The sequence below is a fragment of the Cibotium barometz genome, chromosome 6 (genome assembly GCF_041138505.1).
Source record: "Cibotium barometz isolate CiBa-2024 chromosome 6, ASM4113850v1, whole genome shotgun sequence".
Lineage (NCBI taxonomy): Eukaryota > Viridiplantae > Streptophyta > Polypodiopsida > Cyatheales > Cibotiaceae > Cibotium > Cibotium barometz.
Window position 1 is genome coordinate 30,951,750 of NC_141051.1, and position 22,758 is coordinate 30,974,507.

Sequence of the window (22,758 nt, forward strand, 5' to 3'; positions counted from 1 at the left end):
TACCGGATGGAGTTTCTATTGGAGTGGATCTGCACCGTTTCGAGCCTCTACTCGGCCTTTCACAGCCAGGTTCTCATTCAGGGAGCCCGAGGTGAAAGATTTCCCCTCTCTCGCTCGGTCCGGCAAGGCTGTCCATTGGCACCATACCTCTTTCTATTTGTTGCAAGGCCATGAGCACTTTCCTCTCAGCTCAGGAGACGGAGCTCCAGGGATTGCGTCTCCCCATCCGTACTCAGGAGGAGTTGTTGGACTCAGAGTTTGCAGATGGCACAACAACATACTTATCCGGAGATGTGGGGAATCTCCAAAGATTTAATGAGGGGATAGAGATCTTTTGTCGCGCATCAAGAGCGCAGATCAACTGGCACAAGTCGTGTGGTTTTTGGGTAGACTCTACACCAGCCCCGACTTGGTGTCCAATTGAGGCTTTCCAGTGGATCCCGAGGGGCACTCCAATCCGCTATCTTGGATGTCAGGTAGTCATCAATATCTTCCTAGAGAAATAGCTAGCCCCTCTTCTTCTTAACTTTCGGAAGAAGCTTTTGTACTGGAGTTCTGCGAGGCTTACCTTAGCTGGCCGAGTGGTGGTGGCGAACCAGATCCTTCTTGCCACCATGTGGTATATTACTTCTTGCTGGGCCTTCTCCCGAGCCTGTATTGGTCAGCTACAGTGGTTGATCTGCAACTTTTTGTGGGGCGGCAATGATGGGAGGCCTGCCTGGGCCAAGGTGGCCTAGAGAGTGATCATTCATCCGCGACACACAAGGGGCCTAGGTATCATTGACTCTGCCATTCATAATCGTGCCGTGTAGGGCAAGTTGATTCTATAGGACTTCTCCCAGGTAGTAAGTCTTGGAAGGACTTCCTCTTGGCCAAGATTTCAGCCTGTACTCCGAACCTTGGGGCCCTTGATGGGATCTTCACAAAGATGCGGGCCCACCGCTTTAGCCTAGCTTTTGAGGATAGATTTGCCGCCAGCTTACTCCGAGCTTCGGATCACCTCAGGCCAACTCTCCAACAATCAATTCCGGTAGTCTCGGAGAAGCCTGTCGTACTTGTCCAAAAAAAAGAATGGTACTTGGAGAATGTGTGTTGACTATAGAGCACTAAACAAGGTTTGATGATAAGGATTGATGATATCCTAGATAAATTGCAAGGTGCAGCATGCTTTAGTAGAATTGACCTCAAGAGTGGTTATCATCAGATCCGGGTGCTACCCAAGGATGTGCATAAAACTGCTTTCAGGACCACTTTTGGATTGTATGAGTTTCTCGTCACGCCATTTGATCTCAAAAATGCACTTGCCACATTTAATAGGATGCTGGACGTATATTCAGACCTCACTGAAAGTTCACTAGTGTGTGTTTTGATGACATTGTAGTATATTCAGACCTCACTGTGAAAGTTCACTAGTGTGTTTTTTGATGACATTGTAGTATTCTCAAAGACCGAGAAAGAACACAGGGAACATCTGGCCATTGTCTTTGAAGAGCTTTGTAGACACCACCGATTCATTAATGTGAAAAAGAGGGACTTTTTTCTCGCTGAAATTCAATATTTAAGACATTGTGTCAAAAGATGGTGTGCAAATGGATCTTAGAAAGATCCAAGCCATTTTAGACTCGCCAAATTCGACTTCTACGCATACATAAAGTCAAGAGTTTTCTTGGGTTATGCTCTTGTTACAAGCAGTTTATCAGACACTTTGCCTTGTTGGCAGCACCTTTGCATGATCTTGTGAAGAAGAAAGCAAAATTTACATGGACTGAACCTCGGATTGCAGCTTTCCAAAAGTTGAAAAATGCAATCAGCCAAGGCCCTGTGCTTATTGTGCCTAATCTCTCCAAACCTTTTGTGGTAGAATGTGATGCATGTGGAGACTGCATTGAAACAGTCTTGAATCAAGAGGGACATGCCATTGTTTTTGAGAGTAGAAGGTTGAAAAATATCAAACTCACATATGTTGTTTATGAGAAAGAGATGATTGCAGTGATCCATGTCCTTAAAATTTGGAAGCGCTACTTCTTAGTAGGTGCCGATTTTATTGTTAAAACAGATCATCAAACTCTCAAGCATTTTCTCTCACAACCAAAGATTTCAGAAAAGCATATGAGATGGACAAATTTTCATGCATACACCTGGAAAGAAGAATGTAGCTGCTGATGCTTTGTCTAGAAGGCCACAAATTAATGCTATTACTACTGTTCATCATCATGACTTATCTGCTATGCCTCGAATGTACGAAAATGATGATGATTTTAAAAGTATATGGGTTGATTTAAATGCTGGTCATGCAGTCCCACCATACTCTTTGAAGGATGGTTATGTGTATATGCACAACCGCATTTGTGTGGTTAAGAATTTGGACAAAAGGTCATGGAAGAATACCACGCTCCTCCCTATGCAGGACACAGAGGGATTCTGCTTACGACACAAGCATTGGAAAGATATTTCTTTTGGCCTACTTAGACCAGTATGTATGTGAATGCATAGTATGTCAGAAAGTTAAATTTGACAGGGGCATAAAACACCTGGTCTCTTGCAACTGATGCCTATACCCCATGAGCCATGGGAAAGCATTGCCATGGATTTTATTGTGGATCTCCCAAATCTACTTATGCCAATAATGCCATTTAGACTATTGTTCATAGATTTAGCAAGCAAGCTCACTTTATAATTGTGAAAGAATATCAAGACAGATCACATGGCGAGATTATTTCTTTCCCAGATTTTCAAACACCACGGGATGCCTAAATCAATGCTTGGGGAGAGAGATCCCAGGACTACAAGCTTATTTTGGTGAGCACTGTTTGATAACATTGGACACCAAGCTGAATTTTTTCATTTGCATACCACCCATAGACTGATGGACATAGTGAAATTGTAAATTGAGCGGTGCTTGATCTTGTGAAATGCTATGTGGCTGAACAGAAAACAGCCTAGGAAAAGAACTTGCTATTAGTTGAATTTTCTTACAATAACACAGTACATTCATCCACTAGAAAGGCACCTTTTGAGATCATCTATGGCAAGGTAGTGCTGCCACCCATCCTACGTACAAAGGATGAGATTTTTGTAGCTGGTGAATGTGTACAAGATCTAGAAACTACATTTTCGCAAGTCCGAACAGCTATACAAAGGTCTCAAGAAAAGCATTAAAAGGCTGCAGATAAACATAGAAGACATGTACAAACAAAAGAAGGTGATTGGGTATTGCTGAAATTTGAAAAAGCATGGCTTAGAAAGAGACCTGGACAAGAAGGGAGGTACCCTAAGTTGTCAAACAGGTACTATGGTCCTTTCCAGGTGACATTAAGATGCAAGAAGCAAGAAGATGTGTAATCTTGATTAGTAGAATGATATACAGGGAGGAAAGGCTGCCCACTACCACCCTTCTTCTTTCTTTTCGTCATGGAGGCAACGCATTGCCACCTCCACACACACAAGACTCCAGCATCTCCACCTCCCCATTCACACTCTTGAGGAGCTCCTTGATGCTAGAGAATGTCCCATATCTGGAGCTGACGAGTGGAGGACCTAGGTCTCTAGAGGCAGAGGCCTCTGGATCTCTAAAGGATCTAAGCTCTCTCTACCTACCTAGCCTATTGTATAATACTAGCTTGTAAAAAGCTTACAAACTCAAAGAATACAACTAAATCTCCTACAAAATCACTTTTCTCTCGCTGATTTACGGCTGCAAACAAAGAGAGAAAAAAAACCTTATGTGGTCCTATCCCAATTACTAAAATCTGCTACAAAAGGAACACGAGGATTGGTCTACTTAATTGCTATTGTTTGGGCTGAGTCTAATGCTCTTTAAAACTCATCCTCTCCTTATCTGGCTGCTGCAAGATGTGTATGGGGAAGGAGGGGTATATCTACAGACCTCAAAAAGTAGATGTCCTTATCTGGCTGTTGCAAGATGTATATGGGGAGAGGGGTATATCTACAGACCTCAAAAAGTAGATCTCCTTGTGTTAGTTACATCCAATGGTGTAAGTTTAGCAAATAGCCTACTGCTACCCATTTTGGGCACTCAGCGTATTCTCATAGCTAAACAACACGGCTAAATCCTCTGCTAAACCCTGACCCTAACTGGCATTCCTAGTATGACACATGCATCTGCATGATGAAGCCAAAAGGCTGATAAACATTTAATTCCAAACATCAACTAGGGGTCCATATTTTTCTAAATTTTTGTATGGGTCTTGTTAATCTACTATTGCCTAGGTAGAACCTAAAACATACAACATAAAGTGGTGAAGTGAGGTCTCAAGTAAGGACTTGTCAACTCCCCAATATATAGAACCAAAATGGTTTATTTTCATGAAAGTTAGTGTGGAATATATACATGACTCCCTTTTATAAGGGTTGAATCAGTCCTACATGAATATCATGTGTTCTAAAACAAAACAAAAATAAATCCTCACCAATGCCAAGGGTACATCTTTAGAAGTTGTACACCATCAAATTCTGAAAATTGCAAGTCTTTCTTTGTAAAGCAATTCTTTGTTGTAATTTCACAAACTGCCACAATCAAGTATGCTATGCTGATTCTCTGCCATAACAAAGATAGAGCAAACATACGAAGATCAGTAACATTTTTTAACTTTAAAAACTCTTTAGAACCCACATAAAAACTTCAAACATACTAGTTATTAGAGAAAACATGATCCATGGTATGAACAAGGTGATATCACTGAATGGCATACCTAGAAACAAAGGCTAGCACAAATTATAGTGCATAGAAAAATTTAGGGACTTAAGACAGCAAGGAGATTGGTGGTATTCCATTGCTTGCGTAAAACTCACCCTTGTTTGAAATGCAACTTCACATAGTGGAGTTCTACCATATGTTCAGTACAGTATGTATGGTATGTGTAAAGGATGAGTATGGAAAGTGTGACACATCCACAACCCGTCAACACCATTAATATGGTGAATACCTCGCAGAGCTCCACCAGAAACTTTTTGATTCGAATCAGGTGATCATGACAACCACCACCCAAGCTCACAGAGAAGGAAGGGCACAAATGTCGTAGCCGTGCCCATGACCCTCTAGCAATACACACCCAAGGAGTTACCATAGAGAGGCCACACTCTCTCCAAAGAGCCCAATGTCCCCACCCAATGAGATCCAAACACTCCACCCGTCAATTTGCAGATCCAAGACATCCTTAGAGGCCTTAGAGATTTACGGCCACAGGTCTATGAGACTCACTATGAGTACACATGATCCATGAAAAGAAACATTTACCATATAAAACGTGTACCGGTCTTTCATGGACGTTTGATACTCTCTCTCCATATACACACCACCTGCCCCCATGTCCACCTTCACCAGCATGTTTCCACCATGACCTCGATTCCGTGTATGAGGATCATGTATCTCCCCTAATTTTTGATCTTGATCCAACATTGCCCATCTCCACCCTCACTTCACAACTATACTCCATGATTCACGAATCCACACATGCCAGTTTCCTAGCATCAGCACCAGTTGCTCCACTGCCAAGCCTCATGTGGGCTCACAACCACAAAATGGGTGGCATGATGAAGAGTGCAAGAACACACAACTCCACCTCCGACAAGAACACAGGTGTGTCCAGATCTCTATATGTGAGATGCACAGATCCTTTCGCCACCTTACCCATCGGAAAAAGTGTGCATTTTTTGCCAAACACGAGGCAGTGTTATGCCAACTCTTCTTGAGTGCAGATAGCTCCAACACCGCTCGGCATCTCTTCAAAGAAAATAATTTATCCACACCCATCACCAATCCCCTAGAGTGGGAAGCTTATGCCCGGCATCTCTATGATGTGCCAAATCAGACCATATCACAGCCACACACCCCACTTCAGCCCATCTTTTCAACACTACCAACATCACTAGGGCTTTATTGAGGCTGCATAATGGTCGAGCTAGGGATCCCGAGGACCTTCAAAGGGAGCACTCGCACATTGGCACAAAATCCTAGCCCCCTTTCTTGCATAACTCTTCAATATTTCCCAATATGAAAGGGGTCTGGTGGACTCCAGGACATCCAAATATTCGGAAAGAACAAGCTTTGGGAATGGGGGATTATCCTGGAATACAAAGGATCACACTCCTAAAATTTAGGAGAATTGCTATTTTTGGCCAGACTTCGATGAAAATTATGTTCACATCATTATGTCTGGAATTGAGCAGATACCAAGAGTTGCCAAAGTACCTATGACAAATGTACTACCAGTTGGGATATTTTTAGAGATAAAGATTATGGGAGAACCCATCTCTTAGATTGGGACATGTGGCAAGAGAGTGATCAAGGTGAGACAAGTGGCCTCACACTTTTGTCATTATAGCCTTCTCTTGCCATTTTAGCTCATGGAAGACCCAAATCTATAAATTGGAGCCCTCTCTCTTCATTTGAAGGAGGCTCTCTTGCTGCACACTAGCCTCTACCACCGTTACAGGCTTCCCTAATGATGGCTACTCTCTTTCTCTCTCTTGAAGTATGCCCATGAAGAATATCGACTGTTGGGGACTGTTTTGGAGGCTTCCATCGCGAGGAAATATTGAACGCAAGGGTATTTAATCATTTTATTAGGATTTCTAGCCACTGTACTTGTTGTACCAGCCCTTGTACTTGTTGTACCAGCCACTATACCAACTATACCAACCCTTGTACTTGCTATATCTGCAATTGTACGGTGCACCGGTGCTTTTGCTACTTATAATGAAGTGCTTTTGATGTTCACTAACCCTTGTATGCCTGTACAAGGAGAATAGTGTGTGGTTGTTTGCCTTGAGATTGTTTTATGGAAACATTGTTTTTGGCTCTATTTATTGCGATGGATTATGTTTTTGGCTTCTTTTATTTGGGACACATTGGACTTCTGGAACTCATGGTTATCTCAAGGATCAAGGAGTTCTATTGGCAGGCGGAAATGCCTGTAAAACTATTGGTGGCTTGAATGCCCATGGAGAACGAGGATATCTATGCCTGTGTGACTGATTCTTATCTTATGTTACACACTTGACCTACCTCTCCTCCAAGGTGTGTGGTCAGAGCACCAACACGGAGTGCAAGTGGTAGAGTGGACATGACGCCTGGTTGACAGGGAACTATGTCTACGCCAAGGGTCATGTGGACTGACATCTTGTTGGTATGGAACCTAGTGGAGCGTAGCATGCGTTTGAGGTCACCGAGGATTGGGGAATGAGTAATGGCTTGAAGCTTAAAGTTGCGTGGACAATTTTCAAGAAAATGGGGAGGAAGTCTACATGGGTTTAGATAAAACCCAAGATATTGATTAATGTTATCACAAGGACTTAAAGCCAAGTGCTATAGTATTATTCAAGATGTTAATACATCGTTTTATTTTCTTGGAAGAATGTTCTATCCAGATGTACCTTTTATCACAAGGATTCTCTATATGGCCAAGTGGAGCTGTTTATGAAGTGAATTTGTTTTGAATCATCTATCTTTCTCATACCTTGGCTATATCTACAGAATTTGTTATACTATTTCCCTTGCAAAGTGGCTTGGGTATATGGTTGTGAGACTAGATATTGACCTGAGAGTTCCACCCAAGCAAGGCTTGTGTGAGATTGGGTAATACTCTGAGAAGCTCCACAACCAATGTTATCCTTAACTGATGTGATCAATGAGTACTGATATGATCAGTAACTTTCACATGTGACTTGAGCCCAGCTCTTTCTCTGCAGAGTGTGATAGATGTCCACTTGGGAGTTAACTTGTATATAGTCGTTGTTTATGGCTAGATAGCCTTCATTTGAGGACTCTAGTATGCCTAGATCCGGGCTCATCCTTTTTTATGAGAACAATCTTGCTTTTCCGCAAGGGAGCTATCACAGTTGTGGTCAACTATTTAAAAAGGCCGGGAAGATATCACCAACCAGCCTAGACATTTCCCAGTATGAAAGGGGTCTGGTGGACTCCAGGACGTCCAAATATTTGGAAAGAACAAGCTTTGGGAATGGGAGATTATCCTGGAATACAAAGGCTCACACTCCTAAAATTTAGGCACGTCATTACGTTTGGAATTGAGCAGATACCAAGAGTTGCCAAAGTACCTATGACAAATGGACTACCAATTGGGATATTTTTAGAGATAAAGATTATGGAAGAACCCATCTCTTAGATTGGGACATGTGGCAAGAAAGTGGATCAAAGTGAGACAAGTGGCCTCACACTTGTCATTATAGCCTTCTCTTGCCATTTTAGCTCATGGGAGGCCCAAATCTATAAATTGGAGCCCTCTCTCTTCATTTGAAGGAGGCTCTCTTGCTGCACACTAGCCTCTACCACCGTTTACACGCTACCCTAATGATGGCTACTCTCTTTCTGTCTCTCTTGAAGGCTGCCCATGAAGAATATCGGCTGTTGGGGACTGTTTAGGAGGCTTCCATTGCGACGAAATACTGAACGCAAGGGTATTTAATCATTTTATTAGGATTTCTAGCCACTATACTTGTTGTACCAGCCCTACCAGCCACTATACCGACTGTACCAACCCTTGTACTTGCTACACCTGCCATTGTATCGGTTGTACCAGCCATTTTACCTACTGTACCAACTATTGTACTTGCTGTAGCGGCTGAATGGAGAGCTAAACCTGTTGTACCAACTCTATTGCATGAAGACCCGTGTTTTTTGGGTAAGAATCAGTACCCACACGGAGATATATGGATTATATTGTTGGTTGGGCGTTTATTCAGCCTGTGTTCCAACTGAATTTTATGGTTGCCTCGTGTTGGGCTGTGTTATGCCATTTGTATATGGATAATCCGGCATCTCCCGTGGGGAGAGTAAGGCCCTCAAGCTTGTACATGATATTATTCTCTTTGGGTAATAAAATACTCCAAGGGGGGGGGGGGGTCGGCCCATTCTGGCCTCTATGTAGTGTCACATGTGCAAGCTCCACTTTCAGCATTTGTGGATGATTGTCCAGCTTTTATGTTTTATACAAAGTGATGATCGATATGTGTTAAGACTGTGGCCGATTTCAATGTTTAATTGCATTAATGGTCAAGTGTTTTGTGAAACCCCGGGGCACGCCGGAAGTTATAGGGCCTTATGTGAAGTTTGTCCCCCTTCTTGGACCACCCATAACATCATTCCCATCCATAAAGAAGGAGACCCCACCAATCTCAACCACTACATGACCATTATGATAGGCCATACAATGGCCAAGATCTATAGGGCAGTTTTGGAGGCTGAGATCAGTCTTTTGGCACAGAGATACGGACAGAGAGCCACTCACCAAGCACACTTCAGGAGAAACTACTCTACTTTGGATCACATCTTTACTCTCCGAGCAACCGTTAAGAAGAAGAGGGCACAGAGGCAACATGTATATTGATGTTTTGTGGCTCGATCTCTACATCCCAACTTTTCAACCACTTACTGGAGCTTCAGTTTCCATGGGATGTTGTATGTGGAGTAATGCCTTCATATGAGACAGTGATTAGGGCTCTCAGGAGACATCCACAACACTATTAAGGTCAAGCAGGGCTGTCCGCTATATCCTACACTGTTTGGGCTGTATATAGAAAAGATCACATCACTTGTGAAGAGATTTCACGGGACAGGCTGGTTGGCTCAGACGGTGCTCTCCATCTTGCTATGTGCAAATGACATAGTCCTGATCTCCAATTCTGCAGAGAGCTTAAGGGATATCAAGATGCATTGCAGAGATTTTGTGACGAGGGAGACCTCAAGGTCAACCGAAGTCACCGCGTTTAACACCTCCTACCGACGAGTGCAGGCTGGCCGGTCCATCGTCTCATCTTGGTCTACCTCATTTCATTTTTGGTACTTTCTGTTTCCATGTTCACAGTCTACACATGGAACTTTTGTACCACATGTTGGTCTCATATACCCATTGGGTCTTTTGTGGAAGTTAATAAAATCTTTTTGGTTCACAATGCTTCCGGGCTCACTTTCAGGAGCCTAGCACTAAGGGATAGTTTTTTCACACACTTGTGACCTTTGTTGTGATGTATGGGGCCTCCTTTTGGGGACTAGACCTTGGAGAGGATGACTGGAGGAGAATAGAGGGATTGCAAAGCATGATGTTTTCACGGATGATTCAGAGTAAACCCTCACTACCCCACTCCATTATTCTTGCAGACTTTGGAGCAGCCCCCTTAGGTAGTTGATGCTCCTTTCCAGACAAAGACCTTCATATACTACATCCATGGTTGTCACGGTACAAAAATACGATACCGTACGATACGATACCGTACGGGAATTTTTGGTACGATATGAAATTTTCGGATACCGTACGATAAAATACGGTTTTTATTTTTTACACTTACAACTTATGGAGCTTCAAGCTTGAATGTGAGGGAAGGTTGGGAGGGGAGGAGTCTACAGTGCTTGAGGAACCAGAACATGGATATGTGTCTCTCCCCATTGGATCTCCCGATTGTCTCCAAAAAAGAACCTGGATGGGTAATGCAATACCAAAGGTCTCCCAGTGTAGCGTTTATGACTAAGGGACCGTCCTTGCACAAATACGAGGAGTGCATCTAGGGTGATAAGTTTAGGGACTCCTCTCTAGATCAAAATGGCCATGTCCAAATCTTCTCCCTCGTACATAACTTGAGAATCTAATTGTCTAGCCTACCTATACCAGGAATCCCCAAGTGATGTAGCAAGATTCTCTCATCCTACCAATCAAGTGTACACTACCAGTCTACCTTGCCAGATTTTTTAGGTCTCTCAACAACCCCATATGGAATACTGAGTGGACACAAAAGTTGCGAAGTATTGCGAGCATTTGGGATCTTCGTAAAGCAGGGTTCATGGTTAGTTAGTACGAAAGGTACGATACGGTACGGTACGATAAAATACGGTACTAATTGGTACCTTAAAATTTTTTGAGGTACGGTACGATATTAGTATGTTTTTTTAAAAAAAATACTTCCTAAACTTAAAAATTGTAGACAAGAAGAGGCTCTAGCCGGAGGATTGCACAGATTGATGCAGCCATTCCCAACCACTGGATTACTGGATCTTTCTTGGAAGGCCGTCATCATTCTTGGTTTGGGGTTTTTTCTGGGACAGGTGTTCCTCTTCAAGTTATGGGTCTCCCCTTGCCTAGGGAGGATGATGTACCGGTCTTTTTTTCTGTGCAGGATGGATAGCAGTTAGAGAGATGTGACGTACAAGACCTTATTAAGGGCCCCCAGATTCGTCCAATCAGAGTTGTTGGCAGGTTAGGGAAGCACGTCTTTGTTGACTCCCCCCCCAGGGATGATCGCACAGAGTGTTAGCCTTTGGTTGTATGGTGGCTGCCCTATCAGACATTTGCATTGGGACCCCGGTGAATGGGAGTGGAAGGATGCTTGTAACCCTTTGAAAAGCATGCCTTTTTTCAGTTATACAGTGCGGAATGCCAGACATCTTATCTTGGGACACATTCAGAGTGTCCCTACTCTTAGACCCCATTGGGAATCTTACGGCATTTCGACTGACATTCAGAGGGTTTTTTGGCGGAGATTGTGGCATTCTTATAGGAAGCCACAAATTTCCTCCTTTATCTGGGTTTCTCTTCATGGTGGTCTGGCCACCAATCAGTGGAGGTTTGTGCTTGCCCAACATGCCCTAGATGTGCAGGAGTTTCAAAGTCAGTTTACCATTGTTTATGGGAATGCAAGGAAGCACAGAGGGTTTGGTCTGCGATTGCACACCGCTTTGGTAGGATTAAGAGGAATGCTATCATTTCTTTTGGTTCTATCATTTGGTTGACACAGTCTGGGCCTCAGCTGAGGTTCGAGGGGACTGACAGGAGCTTGGCCATTATGGTTAGGCAAGGAGTTGCTCGGCAGTGTTGTCTTTAGGATTTGCCACTTTCACACTTTGTCCCTCCGGCACAGAGGTTAGACAGCTCTTGGGAGATTATTGCTAGCATCTCAGCCTGGAATATCTGGAAGGCTAGATGCACCGAGGCCATTGAGGGTACTCCTGTTCTTGTTTCTCAGTGTTTTTGCAGGATTTGGAGTGATATTATTCACACCATCATGGCTACCTGGGCCAGAATCCAAGGATCTTCGAGGGCTGCAGAGAGGAAGCGCGGACAGTTTATGAAAGAGTGGGACATTGATATCTTTTTCACGTCCTCTCATTCGGGACCCTATTGGCAGCACAGGGCTCTTGATTGGTTGAGATCTCCACCTCACTTGGTGTGAAATCTCCATTTTGTAAATTTTTTTCATACTTAATAGAAGTCTCCTTTCTGAAAAAAAAAAAAACTCTGTTCCTTGCGCACACTGCTCCACCACCAGACACCCTTGTGGATCCATGCCTCAAAACAGCTAGTATGATGACAAGTGTTGGGCCACCCACCTTCGCCTCTTGCAAGAGCAAGCAACCTTGCCAATCACGAAGCGTGAAACGCAATGGATTTTCCGCCATCTTACTCGACGCAAGACAAAAGCCTTCCTAGTGAAGCATGAGAAAGAATTATACCAACTCTTTCTGAGTACGAACAATAAGAAGCAAGCTCTTGGAACACTAACCATCCACACACATCATAGATCCCCTTATCTGGCATACATACGCAAAGAAACTCTACCATGTACCCAACCAACCACCCTTTCCTTCACCATCTGACTCTCGCCCCACTTCATCAACCCTTTTCAATGTCTCAAATGTCACCCAGCCATACACAAACTCCTGACAGGCACCTTTTCATGAATGAGTTCAAAAAAAGACTAAGTACACAAACCTGATATGCATTTCCCTCAAAGCACTCATTAGAAAAGCTTTCAAACCCCCGCTTTACATATTTGACATCCTTTTAAAAACATATATATCTTGAGGATAATTTGTTGCCAACTATGACTCTTGTGCTACTTTAGTATTTCTACCAATCACGAGAAATATGCTCATCGGCATTTTTCCATGAATGAGAACAAAAAAAAAAGGACTGAGATAACACACATCTGATAAACATTTCCCTTAGAAGCACCCATCAAAAACCTCCCCCACCCCACCCCCCACACACAAAAGGACTGAAATAACACACACCTCATAAAACACCCATCAAAAAACTCCCCCACCTCCCACGCACAAAATTGAAGGGAAAAATCCATAACATAAAAATCCATTGAACCAGTGGCAAGAGGGAAGGCCTACTGAAAATGAAGTTCTGACAACTGTAGTTCAAATGAGCTGCCAGAACTAAACCTGTAAGATTCCCATTATACGAATGTGCTGAATATCTACACCATATTGCAGGTCATGGACTCCATGAAAATAGCCTCCTGAAAAATAAGAACCGGCAGTGTATTACCTTGCATAAATAACATTTCCCTTTTGAATGAGGGAGCATTGTATTATATGTCTTTTGAACAAGGGATCTTTAAAATAATCATTGTACTATATGTTAGATTGCCTCATATCATAAGAAGCTTAAATGACAAAAAATAAATGTATATAATATTCATAGAAGGTGCAACTTGTGTCACAGCAGATAACTCACAATTCTACAGCTTGGTGTAGGTCTAAGTCAATACCTTGCAAAATTATGCCTAGGATGAAAAGTTTGAATGCCCGCATTGTAACTTTTTGGAGAGAGTCCACCTTGTTGAGTGTATTCTGCAACATTATAAAAGGTTGTCATTCATCTGACTGGCACCAATACTCTCTCTCTCTCTCTCTCTCTCTCTCTCTCTCTCTCTCGGGGTGTATGATGGTCCCACCTTGTATCATATGGCTCAGATTTGACATTCCCAGCTCATAGCTCTCGTCTTTGTTTTCTTTTGTACCATGATGAGATTACATGGACACTATTGTATCACTTTTGGTCTCATAGACCCACTGTCTTTTGAAGACGTTTAATATAACTCTCTCTCTCTCTCTCTCTCTCTCTCTCTCTCTCTCTCTCTACGCATATAGGTTGCATACTGAGCCTCTAGCTCCAACCAGTACCCCCATTATGGTACTGGTTGGAGCTAGACAGACACAATAAGCTGTTTGAAGATCTTGCATTGGATGCTAATTTTGAGAATGCTTGAACATTTAGGCATTCATCTTAAAGCATCGAACTTGTGCATAATACTGGTTGCTGATCTAGCGACTTGTATTTTGCAGGAGGTTAAGTATGTTTCTTACTTAAACTATTTTCGATTTTGATAGTTTTACAAGATATGTACCTTTTAAGTTGGAGGTTGATTTTGAGGCCTTTCCCTTCATCTTTTGGGAAAACAGAGGCGCCTGTGAAGGGAGCCGGCCGTTCCAAGTCTATGCTGTGTTGTCTCTCTCTCTCTCATTTATTCTTCCATCTATTTGGCTCAAGTATTGTTGGCTGAAAATTCACAAGTTTTACTTCAATTTTCAGCCATGGTTAAAAGTGGATTAATGTGATTTTAGCAGTGATAAGCTTGTTACGCAACCTCAACGAGTTTCAATGGTATCAGACCGGTATTATATTCCCTACCTTGTTGGTGATTGAAGACAATCCTTGGGAACAAGCCTTTTGCTGCTAAAGAAGAAGATATCAACCCACAAAGAGAGATCAAGATCGTTGGCTCATCCTAGTGAGTCAATGGAAGTCTCTTCTTCAAGAAGAAGAGGTGCTGCTGCTGACAGGGAAACAAGGCAAAGTGATGATTCTCCACGAACTTCAAGATCCTTTGGCCAAAATGAAGAAATACGGCATAACTCTCATGCCTATGGTGAGGAGGCGCTCCATCACCGAATCAAAGAAATGGAGGACCTACTAACGGATCCAGATGTGCAAGCGGTGGTGTCAAAGAAGGCCATCAACCATTCCAAGGTATCTTTTTTTGAAGATTATGTGAAGAAATCTGATTTAGGTGATCCTATGCTGTTTGCAAAGGAATACCTCTATGAGAAGGGAATCATTGGTCCCGATTCATCTTGGGAAGCTGTTTTCTTGGAGCCCTACATCATAGATTCCTCTAATATATCACCAACAGAGTCACCCATGATGGTAAAAAAGGCAGCTGTTAAAGTTAATAAAACTTGGACATGTTGTCTAACCTAGCATGGCAGACTTCAGGATTGGACATGTGTTCTTTTCCAAGGAACCATGATTGAACATGCTTCTATTCCGAAATGGGAGAGCATAATATTGCATGCAAGAATGGACATGCTTCCATCCCAAAGTGGGGAAGTATGATTGGACATGCTTCATAAGCATGATGGACTATGCACTCTTACCATTATGGGAGAGGGTATAGATGGATACAAGTGTATGGAACGGATGGTACTCACCTTAGGCACATGCACAATAAGCTGTTTGAAGATCTTGCATTGAATGTTGATTTTGAGAATGCTTGAACATTTAGGCATTCATCTTAAAGCATCGAACTTGTGGATAATACTTGTTGTTGATCTAGCAACTTGTATTTTGCAGGAGGTTAAGTATGTTTCTTACTTAAACTACTTTCAATTTTGATAGTTTTACAAGATATGTACCTTTGAAGTTGGATGTCGATTTTGAGGCCTTTCCCTTCATCTTTTGGGAAAACAGCGACTGGAATTGGAATCAGAGCGGTCGAAAACCCCCCAAGCAATTTTTTTTTTAAAAAAAATTTGAGGTGACGTAACAACTTGCCCAGGCCATCTCAGCAACTCTCTTCAGTTTGCACATGCAAATTCGTTTTAGAACTTGAGTTATAAGCATCTCTTTCTATTTTCCAAAGAGGGAAAGAGAACTAACTCTTTCCATTTGTTGACAAAGAAAAGTTTCCCATGCAAAACTAAACATGTGTAAAAGTTTCCCATGCAAACTAAAACATGTGTAAAAGTTTCCCACGCAACCTAACATGTGTAACCTTTTTCTATTTTGAACTAAGAAAGCTTTTTAGAAAGGAATTCACCTATAAAAGGAGGTGATTCCCTTCATTTTGGAGGAGGAGAGTTCATGTAAACTTATGCATTTTTGAGAGCAGGAAGGCAAGAAGACTAGCTTCTTCTCTACCAAGTGTAGAGAACCATTTTTCAAGAGAGAAGGCTATCATGTGAAGACGGAGGTGCTACTCAAGAAGAGGCTTTAAGGAGTTGAAGAAGAGCTTGCTGATTTTCTTCATCAAAGGACTTCACTCTTGTGAGCATCCTTGCCACAAGAGAACCGGTTGTGTGACCCATTGGTAGGCCATTGGGGTGGCACACAGACGGGTGAGTTTCTCCAACACTTGTCTGTGTGTGGTAGGCCACCACATACAAACTAGGAGATTCCAAAGGCTTTGTTTTCTATCTTGTTTGATGGCGGTACCATGCTGATTCAAATCAGCCCATACACTTGTAAAATTCTGGAGGAATAATTCATATTCCTGTGAAGGGACCCGGCCGTTCCGGGTCTATGCTGTGTCGTCTCTCTCTCTCTCTCTCATTTATTCTTCCATCTATTTGGCTCAAGTATTGTTGGTTGAAAATTCACAAGTTTTACTTCAATTTTCAGCCATGGTTAAAAGTGGATTAATGTGATTTAGCAGTAATAAGCTTGTTACACAACCTCAGCGAGTTTCAGAAACTCACCATGGAATACTAAGAACATAGAAACATGAGAGCAACATCAGCTCCGAGTAGATGGTATACCACTCTCCAAAATATCAAGCATGGGGCTAATTAGTATGGCCGAGAGGTCTCCCTCAGCTATGCCACGTGAAAAGGTAGCTCGATGGCGGTGGAGCATGTCCTAGATCTAGAGCTGATGAGGTGATTGTGGCCGACAAGGGGGCCGAGGGCGTCGGACATGCTAGAGTGCAGAGATGTATGCCTCCAGCTCCTGTAGGTTCATTGTGGCTATTTCCCCCTAGTTGCTGCCTTGGGGGCCCAAGCAAGGGCGGGTGGGAAAAGGGAGGCGGTGCGCACAGGCGCAGCAAGGGTGCAGCAGCGTGGGGTGGGGGTGGGAAAAGGGGGGCAGAGGGAGTGCGGACACAGTACACTCAAGGGAGGCGATGCGCACATGCGCAACAAGGGTGCAGCAGCGCGGGTGGGTGGGTGGTGGGAAAAGGGAGGTAGAGGGAGTGTGGACACAGTACACTCAAGGGAGGTGGTGCGCACAGGCGCAGCAAGGGTGCAGCAGCGCGGGTGGGTGGGTGGGTGGGTGGGAAAAGGGATGCAGAGGGAGTGCGGACAAGCGCAGCAAGGGTGCAGCAGCGCAGGTCGGTGGGTGGGAAAAGGGAGGCAGAGGGGCACAGTAGCACGGGAGCAAACGGGCGCAGTACAGCAAGGGCACAGCAACGCAAGTGCAAATAGGCGCAGCACAGCAAGGGCACAGCATCGCGGGTGGGTGGGTACGAACAGGCGCAGCACAGCAAGGGCGGGGGAGGCCGCCAGCATGCAACACGAACAGAGGGGGGCGTGAAGGGAGAGAGAGAGAGAGAGAGAGAGAAAGTTGTATGAATGTCTTCAAAAGGCCAAAATGACCTATGAGACCAAAAGGTTACATCATATCCATGAGGTACATCATCCTGGGTACAAAATAGTAATAAAGAAAGATAACAAAAAGGTCGTAAAACTAAGCTAGCGCGAGAAGGTCCTGCGATGATGGGATATGATGGCCCGGATGGTGGCGTGGGCATGGGCAAGGGCCATGGGGTCTGGGGCGTCGAGCTCTACATAACTCAATGGCTCTGTCGAGTGTCACACCTCTCGGCTGAGCTCCTGCACTAGCATGTGGTCCGGGTATGATGGGTGGATCGGCCCTCGAAGTGTTGGTATGGAAGAAGTCGGTGAGAGCTCTCTGTGCTGGTCCTCGAGCAAGTACAGCTGACCTAGATCTCACTAAGGACTCCCTATGTCTACGGAGCTCTAGAAGAAAAAGTTCCAGGCATCTCTGATCCGGGAAGTCCATGATCCTGGAAAGTGGTCCGAACCCTACTCGGAAGAGGCAGTGAAACCTCCCCCGAATCTCATAGTATACAGGGCATCAGCATATGTAATGATCCTCTGTCTCGGGCTCTATGTGAGAGGCCTAGCATATCCTGTCCTTTGGTGCGGCTGCCCTGGGCCCATATCTGGCAGTCTCCACTCTCAGCTGGTGGGACGAGGTGCAGATCTGGCCAATCGCACATCTCACCCCAAAAGATAGGTGTGTGTCCATGTAGCGTGGGTGGATGATGAAACCATCCTCTGTCAGGCATAGGAGGTGATCCCTATAGAAGGCCATCTTCGTCCCCAATGGACGACTAGGTGAACTCCATGCCCTCTGAGAGAGAGAGAGAGAAAGAGAGAGAGAGCATGATTCCCTTTTGAGAGCCAGACATCACAGATCCCGCCCTTCCACAAGCAAACTGCAGACTCAGGACATACTTTAGCGACATGGAGAGGTCCCACCACACAGGAGGAGATGGACATCACCACAGCTCTGCACTTTGTAATGGAGGAGGATGATACTATTATTGGATGAGGCATACACTGCTCCCAGCCCACTGTCCTGACACTTTGTATTAGCCACATAGCTAACGGTAGTACCTTTTCTTATGGACACGTTCATAGTATAGCTGGCTAGTTTTCTCTTTTTAGTATTCAATTTTCCCATGCATATTTCCATGGAATTATTGTGTCTCTCTTTGGTCTCATAGACCTTTGGGTCTGTTGAAGACATTAGTATGTCTTTCTTTCTTGTTTCTTTCTTTCTTGTTTCTTTCTTTCTCTCTCCACTTTGGCAAGTAATTTTGATTTTTAATGGTCAAACACTTAGTCTGGCATGTGTTATAGGCTACTTGGAAAGTACCTTGAGTGCAAGTACAAGCGACATGCCAACAATAAAAAGGAAACAAGGCATCACAAAATCTGCCAAAGTAACACCATCCCATGGTGAGTGGTTGATACCCGGCCATAAACCACCCGCATCATCTACAAGTATCATCACCTGCCAACAAGCACAACAAAATTGTATACATTCCAATGAGATTTTTGGCCAACAAAGGGACCGTAAACCTTCGTGATGACGAGGAAATCGTGAATTATCTATACAGAAACAGCATCCTCTATCATCAACTTAAGAATGGAAAAAAGAAACTCAAAAGTCTATTGTCACTTATGAGAGCTAATCAAGTGAAGATGCCATGAACCATGCAAAAGATAATTAGATGAGAAATTAGAAAATTATTAAGATTAGCCAAAAGATATATGCATGCAAGAGCACAGATATGATGAAGTCATTATAATGCCTGCGTGAACATAAAATACATTCTGCGTGTGATGAATTGCCAGTTTCTTAATTATACATGCATGCATCAATGCTTGCATGCATCCATACATACAAACAGGCATGCATGCATTGTGCATGAATGAACGATTTAAAAAGAACGTACAAAATGTTCCACCTATTAGCGAATTACTGTACACAAGCTGCATCTTTGATTAGCATATCAACAATACACAAGCTACTGTAAACCCTGCCTGCATACTCATATAGCAGCAGATCAGTCATACAAAATTGTAATTTTCCAATTTACAATTTAGCAGCATGCAGATGAGGAGATGAGATTCTTCATACACAAAATGATCTTCAATTTGACACAATAATTGGGTCAGCGGATACACAACGATCTCAGTATTATGCAATTAACGGGCTAATTATCCTACTGTTTTCTTCATTACCGCAATGGTAAGGCCTCTGAATACGTCCAGGGATGCAAGCCTCTGGCGTGAGTTCTTCGCAAATAAAAATCCGCTGCGGTGTTCGCCATCGCCGTGGGAAGCTGTGTCCTCCGTAGCCAATAATGGTCTTGTCTGTGTGTAAGCATCGCCATCGTTTTGTGCAGACTCATAAGTGAGTATCTTTCCAATCTGGATTTGTGTTATTGTTGGTGCTGCCTCTTCTTTCACTTCTTGTTCCATCTTCTCATTCCGTGCAGGAAGAACACGGTAAGGAAAGTCTTGCGCGTAAGCATAGCATAATATGCGCTACTACGGTGTGAACTCGTAAGAAGTCTGGGAAAAAGCGTGGAAGGACATAAATCCACGTGGCTGGTTAGTTCAAAATTCGCCCTCCTTTTTTTTATCACTTCGTTCAGCTTTATTTACAAACTTCGCTCAGCTTTTTTTAATCCTTTTTTTGTAGCATGGATCCAAGATCAAGGTGGATGGTGTAGATGGGGCAGTTTTTGTGGAGCAGGGAGATGGTTACATGACTCCAAAGGAGTGGTGTGAGGTGATGACCACCATGGCCATGTGCAGCAATGGGAGGGTTGTCTCTGTGTGGACCAACTTCAAAGCACACGCAAGGTGGCTTGGGCGAGCACAATAGAGGCACAGGTGACGGGTTGATTGGACACATAGGTGATGCAGGGGCTTATGTGAGCATGAGTGGATGGGCCATGCACAAGTCATTGCGAGGGGCAAACAGTAATTACTTTTTTAAGCAAGGCTATTAAACCTTTATTAGTCTAAGGTTTAATAGCAGATTGTAAGCAAGATTGTAAGTCCGGATCTCACTTATCGCATGTTTTTGCTATTTAGATATGTTCAGCAAGAAATAAAATTATTGCTCATCAATTTTGTATTGTTTATAGTGAGAATCGTGAATGGAAATGATCAATATAAGTACGTTGTCACATGTTATATAGCTCTATAACACTCATCGGAATCCTCTCGTTGCTTAGTTGCACCTTTGAGGGTACCCTACTTCTCGTTGCCATGTTGCACCTTGGGGTTCCCTTGCTCTTTGATGCCTCAACTTTACCTTATGGAGTTTTTCTACCAAACTTTGAGGCCAAGGGAATCCCCATGTAGTAAAACTTCACTATCCTCCCCAAGGTGCCAACTGTCCTTAAGTCCCAAACCCCTTCTAAGGTCTTCCCACTTCCCTTTTTCTTTCCCCAGTAAGACAGTGCTACCACCACATTAGATAAACCAAGGCATACATATTTTAGTCTTCAATATCTTTCATCCTCATCAAGAATTGACAGAGTTTTTTAGTCAACAGGCTTCTTGGGTGCCTCACACTTTGAGGTTGACTATGGACTACAGCTCTACTTTATCTGACCATCTCCCTTTGAAGTGGGGTTGGTCTCACAATAATTTACTCTTGAAAGACCCTCTTTTTGTAGAATATACTGAAGTAGCCATCAATAACTTAAAAAGGAGAAAGGGAGCTGAGGGCAATTTGCCAATGAGATGCAAGGTGTCATTAGGGTTGTGGGTAAATAGAGAGTTGAGGAAAGGAGAGGTGAGAAAAAAAAATGGTCTACTTTACTAGAGGAGCTGCTATTGAAAAGACAGACTGTTGGGCTGGATTCTAGTGACACTGAGCTGTATTTTAAGTGTCAAGCTAATATCAAAATGGAGGAAGATAAATGCTTTAGAGAGCATGAGTATTGGACTAGAAAGAGTCTTTTCAGCAACGAAAAGAAACCTGACAATAAGTTTTTTAAACTATCCAAGAATAAAGGTGACAGAGTGATGGGAGGGTGCATTCTAGATGAGGATGGCACTCCTATACATGACTCCAAATCACTTGCTCTGAAATGGGTCAAGTTTTTGGGATCTACATTAAGTCTGAAAGGAGATTCTTCATTGAGGAGGTTCCAAGCTGAAAACAAGCTGCTTTGTCTTCTTAATCAGAAAATGGATTCTGATAAAGCTAAATGGTTAGAAAGAGATATTGAGATGGATGAGTATTGGTGTGCTTTACTAAAGTTGGGTAGGGAGAAGGCTCCTGGGTGGGATGGTCTCTCAACTGGGTTTTTTCTAACCTTTTGGCCCTCATTCAAAGAGGTGGTGACTAACATTTGTAAGAAAGCTTTCAAATTGGGTCATTGGGACAAGGCCCTTAAAGAAGGATTGGTGAAACTCATTCCTAAACAGACTGCTTGCAACACAACAGGTTTGGGCATTGGAGGCCTATCACCTTACTGACTGTGATGTATAAAGTTTTAGCTAAGGTGCTTGCTCTCAGAATTTCCCCTGTGTTGCAAGAGATCATCTCCAAAAAACAACATGGTTTTATTAAAGGCATGTCCATCTATGACAACATCTTTGCTGCTTTACTGGGTAGAGATGTGGCCATTAAAACTCAGCAGAAATGCATCATGATGCAATTAGATCTTGAGAAAGCTTATGATAGAATATAGTGGTCATTTATTGCAAGAGTGATGGAAAGAATGGGGTTTGGTACCAGAATGGCCACTTGTATCTATACTCTTTCCTTGGGTGGTTACTCTAAAGTACTCCTTAATGGAAGAATAGTAGGGGGCTTTGAAATCAACAGGTCAGTCAAACAAGGGTGCCCTTTAGCCCCCTTATTGTTTGCCATTGCTTCTCATCCTCTAATCATATCACTAGAGCTGGCTTGTAGGGAAGGGAAGATTACTAGCCTAAAACTCAAACACAGTGAACAACTGGTCATTCAATGCTTTGCTGATGTTTCTCTATTCTTTTTAAAAGCTAAGAGCAGCAAATTGAGAATGGCCTTGAAAATTGTTCAAGATTTTGCTGATGCCTCAGGTTCTAAATGCAATATGCTAAAATCTAGGATCATTAGCTTGACAGAGGATAATGATTTTGATCTTCAGAGATGGGGATGTGAGGTAGTAAAAAAGGGTCACATTGTTAGACTTCTTGGAGTTTCCTTTGGGGTGGGACTTACTAATAAACAGTTGGTCATGTGGGCCATAAATAGGTTTGTGGAGAAATTGAAGAAGTGGGAAGGCTTGAAAGTACCCTTTCATATCAGAATTGATATATGCAACTCAGTGTTGAATGCTTATGTTATGTTCCTAAGTCCAGTGCTTAAATTTGGGAAGTGCCATTGGAAGGAGATT

General features: G+C 43.2%; 1 protein-coding gene across 3 annotated transcripts in view; it reads right to left on the reverse strand.

Moving 5' to 3' along the window:
• The window catches only part of LOC147637635 (uncharacterized), a 99,933-nt gene extending 80,053 nt beyond the window's left edge, over window positions 1–19,880 (reverse strand). For 2 of the 3 annotated variants that reach the window (XM_086799459.1, XM_086799460.1), the window contains exons 1-5: window positions 19,595–19,880; window positions 18,723–18,860; window positions 13,531–13,612; window positions 13,202–13,278; window positions 4,431–4,558 (exon numbers count right to left, since the gene is read on the reverse strand). In XM_086799459.1, coding sequence (XP_086655585.1) covers window positions 4,431–4,558; window positions 13,202–13,278; window positions 13,531–13,612; window positions 18,723–18,860; window positions 19,595–19,834 — 665 coding nt within the window. In that variant the 5' untranslated portion in view covers window positions 19,835–19,880. The remainder of the gene's footprint in view (window positions 1–4,430; window positions 4,559–13,201; window positions 13,279–13,530; window positions 13,613–18,722; window positions 18,861–19,594) is intronic. The other variant, XM_086799457.1, reaches the window with a different exon arrangement.
• Window positions 19,881–22,758: the final 2,878 nt, after the last annotated feature.